An 8780-nucleotide genomic window follows, 5' to 3' on the forward strand; every position below is an offset into this window, starting at 1 on the left:
AATAAATAAATAAATGATTGAATTATCATTAATTTATCCTTTGGAATCATAGTTCAGCTTTTTAAATGTAAATAACTTTTAAGTTATTCAGATGTTTAAACAACAACCATGATTAGCCTAAAATATTTGTGTTCTCTAAAGTTCTGTTACAACTTTATATTGAAGAAATAACTGCAGACTCATATTAGAAAGACTTCTGTTAATTAGTTCTCCACATAAGACATCCAAGTTATAAAGGAAAATAAAATTTCAGTAACGGTAAAATACATCAGAAATGCCCTACTTCAGTGTTTTCCTAAATTTGTCTGACAAATTGGAAATCCAGGTCTTCACTAAGTCACTGTAGTAGTAAACTTACTGTCTTTGTGTGTGTGTAGTCACATACACACACATACACAAATTAAATTAATGGTAATTTAAGCATTCAAATCACCAGTTTAATTTACTTGTGTGTACACACACACACACATACACCCTACACAGGTATAAAACAAGCCAGTGCAGCAAAACTAGCTACTTAGTGGCTCATCTCTCACTGAAGACTCAAAATAGAAACATGGATTTAGAGGCATGATGGTTCATCCTCTCTTGGACCCCCGTTGGAAGTTGACTGATTTAGTCATTGTAACTGGTTGGTCTGTGTAGAAGAATCCACTTTGACTCTTACAGTATACAGTCCTGGGAGGTCAGATAGTGCAGTGGACAGACAGAGCAGGGGCTCTGCAGCCAGACTGCCCTCACCTGAATTCTAGCTAGGAAATTAAGATTTACTTACCTACCTGTTGGATTGTTCCAAGGATTAATGACATGGTGTTCAAGAATTCCTATTACAAACTATTATAAAAAAAGAAATAGAGTTAACATTAACTGAATATGTACTCCTATGATTGTTTTAAGACTTGCCCCGTGTTGCTTCAGTCATTCCTCACCGTGGCCTTATCATCACAGTTTAAATATATGTACTTCCTTATAAGAAAGTAGAAGCACATGAACCCGGGAGGTGGAGGTTGCAGTGAGCGGAGGTCCCGCCACTGCACTCCAGCCTGGAGTCTGCTGAGGCAGTGAGACTCTGTCTCAAAAAAAAAAAAAAAAAAGAAAAGAAAAGAAAGAAAGAAAGTGGAAGCATAAAAAAGTTATTTACCCAATATTACAAAGCTAGTAACTGGTAGAACTCGAATTTGAACCAAGATGACTAATTCCAGAGCCTAAGTGCTTCACCTACTTTAAAAAACAAATTCAGAAACTAAGCCCACATTCAGAAACAAAAGCCTTTCAGTTCTTTTTAAGTTTTTTTTATTTTTAAGATTTTAATACACACAAACATTTATTCAGTCCCTGCTTGGGAGGTGGGGGAAATCATCGGGTGGGGGTGGGTAATCCAGAAAACCCCACAGAAGAAGAAGAGGCCCAGGAGGAATGACTGTCCTGAGGCTGGTGGGCCCGGAGCTGGCTGTGTTCTCAGAGGTCATGAGAGTTGAGGTGGGCTGGGGGAAGCAAATGGTAGAAGGACAGAGGTCTGGGAGGGTCAGCGGGATGGGAACAAGCCCCAGGGGCCACGGCTGGGACACTGGAGGACTGGGGGTCGGAGGTCCGGGTTAGTCTTGGTTTTTTGCCCTCTCCTGCCTCCAGCTCCTCCAGTTTCCCTCTGTTTGCCGCGAGATGGGCAGGGTTAGAGCTCGGGATTGACCTCACAGATTTGGAGAGGCCTGGGACTAAGGACAGGCCAGGGCGGCGGGAGACGCGGCTGCATGGCACGGCTGGGTCTGGGCGCGCTCTCGGACCTTCCACATGGCCAGCTGCAGGCAGGCATTGGCATCCTCGCTGGAGCTGTGCCCATCCTGGCGGTTCTGGATAACCCGTCCCAGATAGTCGGCCGTGAGGTTCCTTAGGGAGCGCTTGTAGGGGAAGCCCAGGTAGTGCGGGAATAGCACGGCCGTGTCCACCACGGTGCTATGGATCAGCTTCAAGGCCAGCAGGTCACTCTCCAGGCTGTGCCCAATGAGGATGGTTTGGGCACTGAACAAGCTCAGCAGGAAGGCCTGGACTTGTGGCAACGTGATGCTGGTCTTGGCCACGTCGGCCTCGGTCACCCCCGAGAACCTGGTGTTGTAGTCCACGATCTCGTGCTTGGGCTTGACGAAGGTGTCGTACACCACCCGCGTGTCGGCATCTGCCACGGTGACGCGGGTCAGTTCGAGGCCGTGCGTGGTGTAGCACATCTCACAGTCCAGGGCGTAGATGCCTGGATAAGCATCTCTGGAAAGCTCTTTCTGGAAGGTCTTCACGAAGCCGTCGAGGCTCTCCTTGCGGCCGTCCCGCACGTGCTGCTTGGCCACCTGGCAGCCCACAGAGCCTGGGGCCGCTTCGCAGCAGGTGTACTGGGAACCCCAGCCTCCGGCCACTTGGCTTCCGCGGAGCCGCCCCCAGTGGTAAGAACACACCTGGTCTGGTACACAGCGGCCTGAGGAGGACACCAGGTACTCGGTGCCACAACGGCAGCAAACCCTGCAGGAGGAGTCGCCGTCGCTGGGTCCCTTCCCCTGGCCAGTGAAGAGGACCGCGCCTCCGGGCCGCGCGGGGTGCGGGAAGGGGTAGCCGTTCTCCTTGAGCTGGTCCTGGGTGAGCAGGAACTCCTCCAGGTGGCTGTACAGGGCGACCCTGCTGAGGCCGGGCATGGAGCTGGGCGTTAGGCCCCTCAGCCTCTTGAGCGTGTCTAAGGCCACATTCAGGTAGATGTCCAGGCTTTGGCTGCAGTAGTAGGCCGCCTTCTCCTCGTTCAGAGCCTTCTCCTCCGCCTCCTGCTTGGAGGCGCAGAACTCGAGACACTCTTTGGTGAACAGTTGGCGAAAGCCCCGGCGGATGACAATGGGGACTTGGCATCCAGACAGTTGGAGGATAAAGGGTTTCTTTGACCTCTGTAAGGACGGACGATGGATGATTCGCTTAGGGGCTACGGTGGTACTGGTCTTGGATGCCATCCCTGTTCCCTTGCGCATCTTTGGTGACTTTCTGCCGACCTTGAAGTCTTCAGGACGTTGGCTGCGGCTGGGGGCCGCCAGGGTCCTCTTGGCATCTGTGGGACCTGTGGCCAAGCAAGGGCTGGGAAAGTGGGCCATCCTCTTCCTCTCCCTGGGCACTGAGACGCAGACTGAGGAGGGCCTCTCTGTCAGCCTTGGGGAGGCTAGCAAACGGCAGGCCGATACCCTCTGCTCAGGCAAGTAGCACGCCTCCTTTGACATTTGGGGCCACGCCGGGGACATCGCTGGACCTCTCCCCTGGGGCTCCGCCTGGAGCACCGCAAATGCTGAGGCCTGGTGGTACATCTGGGGCACCCAGAGCCCGAAGTTCTGGGCCAGTTGATGAGAGGGCAGTAGGAGCCCAGGGGCACTGGGGGCCGACTCCTCGGTCACCTTCTGACCTTCTGGATGTCCAGGTGGGAACCAGCAGGGCGCTGTGGCTCTCAACATCTTGCTTCCTTCTGGAGCGCCGGCCTGGCTCTGCTCTCCCGACTCGCGGCTTCAAGGAGTGCCGCGGCTGTTGCGATCTGCCTTTATATAGGCAGGCACAGGGCAGAGTGGGTGGGATTTGCCCTTGATTAGGTTGGCACTGAACCAATCACACAGAACCTAACCAATCTTTCCCCAGACTCTGGCTTGGGAATGCCTCAGAGGGTCTGCTCATGGAATCCACTGGAACTCCTGGTAGCTAAGCTTGAGCCAGGTTGCTTTTTTTGACTTAATTAACTTCCCTGGACAGAGCTCCGATAATGGCTACTGGATCTGGGCTACTCAGGAGTCAATGCTTGAGAGAGGTTGGTCAAGTTGCCCAGGCCCACACAGCGCACCATGGAGCCAGGACTGGGCCAGCAGTCTGTTGCATGCTGGAGGGCAGGATCTCTCTGGGATTGCCTTTCCCTGCTCTGTGAACGCCTCGAGCACTGTGGGTAATTTGAGGACCCGAAGTGGACAGGATCCACTTCTCTCCCAGGACATAGGCAATGTTCAATACAGGGGTCTTCAAAAAGTTCATAGAAAATGTACACTGTGAGTAAACTATGCAGGGATATCATTTTTTTTTTTTTTTTTTTTTGCACCAAAATAAACTTGTGCTAACTTGTTATAACTTTTCTGAACTAGATCTATTTGGAGACACGGGGGACTGTGGGCGGGGCTCAAGGCTGAGGGAGGTGGTTGAAGGACAGATGTCTGACCTATGGGGAGTAAAATTAAATTCCTAGCATATTTTTAACACCAAAATAACAAATTTCAAATGGCTCTAATATTTAAATGCAGACAAATAAGTAAATTCACCAAACTTCAAAGAAAAATGTGTTTTTCTAGCTTTGGAGAATGCATTTCTGTGTGGACAAACTCAGAACTCAGAAAAATTTTTAAATAAATTTTAATACATAAAAGTTAAAATTTTCTGCCAGACACAGTGGCTCACACCTGGAATCGCAGCATTTTGGGAGGCCGAGGTGGGTGGATCCCTTGAGGCTAGGAGTTCAAGAGAAGCCTGGCTAATGTGGTGAAATACCATCTCTACTAAAAATACCAAAAAAAGTTAAAAAGAAACAGCTGGACCAGGCGTGGTGGTCGGTGCCTGTAATCGCAGCTACTCAGGAGGCTGAGGAAGGAGAATAGCTTGACCCTGGGAGGTGGAGGTTGCAGTGCACTGTGCACTGTGGACAGGATCCACTTCTCTCCCAGGACATAGAGATTGTGCCACTGTACTCCAGCCTAGATGACAGAGTGAGACTCCATCTAAAAAAAGAAAAAAAAAGTTAAAATTTTCTGCAGGGCCTAAAACAAAGTAAAAATAAGGACATAATCTTAAATGATACACAAGCTAAAAAAGAATTGCAACATATGTTATTGTAAAGTTGATAATTTCCTGCATATAGACACATATCTGCAAATTAATAAAAAACAAAAGAACATGCTCAGAAAATATTGAAAAGTGATTTTAAAGAAAATATAAATGGCTTCCAAATGTGAAAAAAATCTGTCTCACTCATAGTAAAATAAACACATATTAAAATTTTAGAGAGGTACTATTTTCCACCTATTAGGTAGGTTACAAAATTCCTGTGGAATAAGTACAAAATAGTTGGTACTCCCAATTTTCTGGTAGGACAATAAATTAGCATCATATTTTTAAAGGACAATTTGTCATATCTATGTCAATTTTAAATACACATTTCCATCAACTCAACACTTCCTCTTCTAAGAATTTATACCTCTCACATATATATGCACAAAGGAATATGTTCAAAGATATTCACTGCAACATTATTTAAAACACAAAATCATAATGTATCATTACAATAGAATATTACTTGGCCATTGACCAGGCACAGTGGCTCAAGCCTGTAATCCCAGCACTTTGGGAGGGTGAGGTGGGCAGATCATGAGATCAGGAGAGACCATCCTGCCTAACAGGGTGTGAATCCCTGTCTCTACTAAAAATACAAAAAAGTAGCCGGGTGTGGTGGCATGCCCCTGTAATCTCAGGGAAGCTGAGGCAGGAGAATTGCTTCAACCCAGGAGGTGGAGACTGCAGTGAGCTGAGATTTTGTCACTGTACTCCAGCCTGACAGACAGAGTGAGACTCTGTCTCAAAATAAGTAAATAAAGAATATTATTTGGCCACTAAAAAGAATCAGGTAAATCTCAATAAGTAAATAAGAAATGAACTCTGTGACATATTTTTTAACTTAGAGAAATTAAGATATAAAAGAGTATATATAGTATTCCTTCATTTGTGTTTAAAAAGGACACATACAGGCAGAGCGAGGTGGCTCATGCCTGTAATCCCAGCACTTTGAGAGGCTGAGGCAGATGGATTACCTGAGGTCAGGAGTTCAAGACCAGCCTGGCCAATGTGGTGAAACCCTGTTTCTACTAAAAATACAGAATTAGCCTGGCATGGTGGTGTGCATTTGTAATCCAAGCTTCTTGGGAGGCTGAGACAAGAGAATCACTTGAACTTGGGAGGTGGAGGTTGCAGTGAGCCAAGATTGCACCATTGTACTCCACCCTGGGAGATAGAGTGAGACTCCATCTCAAAAATTAAAATAAAAAAGACACATATAGACACATATTAAGCACACACAGAAACATCTGTATATGCATAGAGTGTCTCTGGGATGATGCACAAGAAATGGATAACAATTGTTGTCTCTGGGAAGAAGACTAGAGGCTTTAAGGGACAAGGTGAGAGGTGGGTTTGCTTTTCATGATCTAGTTGTTTTATGTTTTACTTCAGTATTTTTGGGCATTTTCTATACAAAATAAATATTTTAAACATTTCAACATTTTTTTAGATTTGATACCAACAAGCGCAATCAATATCAGGGCAAACCCAACCCCAATAACAAAATAGCTTACATTTTACTTTAGGCACACTTCAAAGAATGGTGATTTCTACAGAGTCTCATATTTGACTTTCTTGGACATCGGTGGTGAATAAAAAATATTTTCATTATTTCTAGCTAATGTCTGCTGAACCAAATGAAAGTAATAAAATCAGAAAATTTAGTGAGATCACTTAATTATTTTTATAAAATTTAATTTTGTTACATTGTTTATTTCAATTAATCTCTATTGTACATATACCATGTGTGGGGCAGACTGCTAGAGGACAAAAGAGATTAAAGTATAGTGCTCGTTACACAAAGAATTTCTCTGGTCATATAGGAAAAATGAATTTATGTGCCTATGGCAGTGTTTATTACATTGTGCATTTGGTCTCTTTGGTTCATATTCTGCTTAAGGTTAATTCTCACTTAAATAACAAAATCAGTGATGATGATAATAAATTATAACCTAAAGAAGACAATAAAAATATATAAATCTACACTAATAGAAATGAATAATTGTCTAAATAAGGGGAAAGTGTTGACCTTTTCTCATAATTGTATTCACATTAAGAAATGTAGATAGAATGAGGGAACTAGAAAATCCCCATTTGGCAAACACCACAGTAGAATTGTTGCGGACAAAAATGATGAATGAATAGTAAAATTAGTGAGTGACAGCTATGGTGAGAAACAGGACATTTACATAGTCTCAAAGTATCTCTCAACAACATACTTAATAATTACAAAGGGCGACCTAGTAACTTTTCATTGGCAGACAGCACCATAACCAAATGATTAAGTTTAGTGTCACCAGTAGAAAGACCTATCCATATTATGGACCCTTTTACAATTTTGTTTCTATAATACTGCTAAAAAGGCATAACCTTATAACTATAAAAAGCATCAGACAAACCAAAATTCTACAAAATAATTGGGCAGTATCCTTAAAAAAGGTCAAAGTCATGAAAGAAAAAGAAAGACAGCAACTGTCACAGACTGGAAGCAGCTAAAGAGACATGACAACTAAATGCAATGTGGGGATTCTGGTTTGGCTCTTGGAATAAAACTAGGACATCAGCGTGAAAACAGGAATGTCTAATAAAGTCTATGGTCAATAGTGTTGCATTTACTTATTAATATTAATTTCCTGGTTTCAGTGATTATATTATGATTATGGAAGATGTCAGCATTTGAAACTGAGTGAAAGGTATACAAGAACTCTTTGTACTATTTTTAAAACTTCTGTGTAAGCCTAAAAGTTCATACTTAATTAAAAAAAAATAACAGGGAATGCTATTCCTTAACAGAACTTTTGATCAACTCGAAGACTTTAATAAATGTCACAGCAACTTGGTTACTGCTACCATGGGAGAAAATCTAGCTTTGGTAGCTTGTGGCAAGTAAGCCAACCTCAATTAAAAAAAAATTAAAGCCTTTCATGACTCATTTTTTGTGTAATATTTGATATATTAGACAGAGTGTTTTACCAAATAAGCACCTAAACTTTGAGATCTATGCATAAGCAAATATGCTCAAGTAAACACAAAGGACTAATCTTGACAGAAAAGAAAAATGTTTACTTTTTCCATGTCTTCAGATTTATGTGTCTCTGTTTGGTCTACGTGTGGCTAAACTCCATTACAATTCCAGGTCAGTTTACAATGGCATGAAAGAGCTGGCCTAGGAAAACAAGGAATAAGATTCACAAGTAGTGTGAAACAATGACTTCTCAGTAGCTCTCATCCAGGATAAAATACAATATTAAGAGCTGACTCATTCTTTTTGTATGGCACTGTGAGTCCTTCTAGGATCCAGGAGCTTTGGAAGAATAGGACAGAAAATACAGCTTATTTGCAACGACAGATTGTTTATTATCTAATTTGGAAAATAAAAATATCCAAGTAAAACGACTTAAGAATTAAATACAAAACAATATATTATGGTTTCACTTCAGTTAAATGAAATCCAGCTAGCCAAAACCCTTAATTAACTTTTTTTTTTCTTTCCAGTTTCCCCTTAACTTGTGGGGAGGTAAGCAAGGAGGCTGCCATGCACAATCCAAAGTGTTCAGGCCCTGCTGGGTCTGTACCTGCCTGCACCAGCCTTCTGACCTCTTCTTTTGCTCCCTTCCCAGCTGGCCCTGAGCAGCTGTTCTGGTCTCCTTTGTCTTCAGAGAACACCAAGAAGCTCCAGGTTCTGAGAAGCCTGCATCCGCACCTCTTCCGGGATTGCTCCTCTCACATATGCTTCCTTCTACTTACTTCAGGTTTCTGCTTGAAGGTCACCAGAATGTTCTCTGAGTATTCAATGCCAATCAGCCGACTGTCCCTCACCCCACAGTCCCTATTCTCCTTACTCAGCTTTATTTTTTCCGTAGTTCTTACCACCATTTACTAAACTATACACTTAAGTGCATTCA

The 8780-nt window shown here is 43.6% G+C and overlaps 1 protein-coding gene across 1 annotated transcript; it reads right to left on the minus strand.

The window, feature by feature from the left end:
* Window positions 1-1677: 1677 nt before the first annotated feature.
* Window positions 1678-3886, minus strand: LOC100397211 (exonuclease GOR). Its single transcript, XM_008982927.4, has one exon. It carries the CDS (start codon window positions 3465-3467, stop codon window positions 1713-1715), a length of 1755 nt encoding a protein of 584 aa, XP_008981175.4. The 5' UTR covers window positions 3468-3886; the 3' UTR covers window positions 1678-1712.
* Between the last annotated feature and the right edge of the window lie 4894 nt (window positions 3887-8780).

The sequence above is a fragment of the Callithrix jacchus genome, chromosome 16 (assembly GCF_049354715.1).
Source record: "Callithrix jacchus isolate 240 chromosome 16, calJac240_pri, whole genome shotgun sequence".
In the NCBI taxonomy this organism is placed as follows: Eukaryota; Metazoa; Chordata; class Mammalia; order Primates; family Cebidae; genus Callithrix; species Callithrix jacchus.

What these genes read in the sequence shown, in the direction of transcription:
- LOC100397211 (XM_008982927.4), bottom strand. Translation starts at nt 3,467, where the DNA reads ATGTTGAGAGCCACAGCGCCCTGCTGGTTCCCACCTGGACATCCAGAA.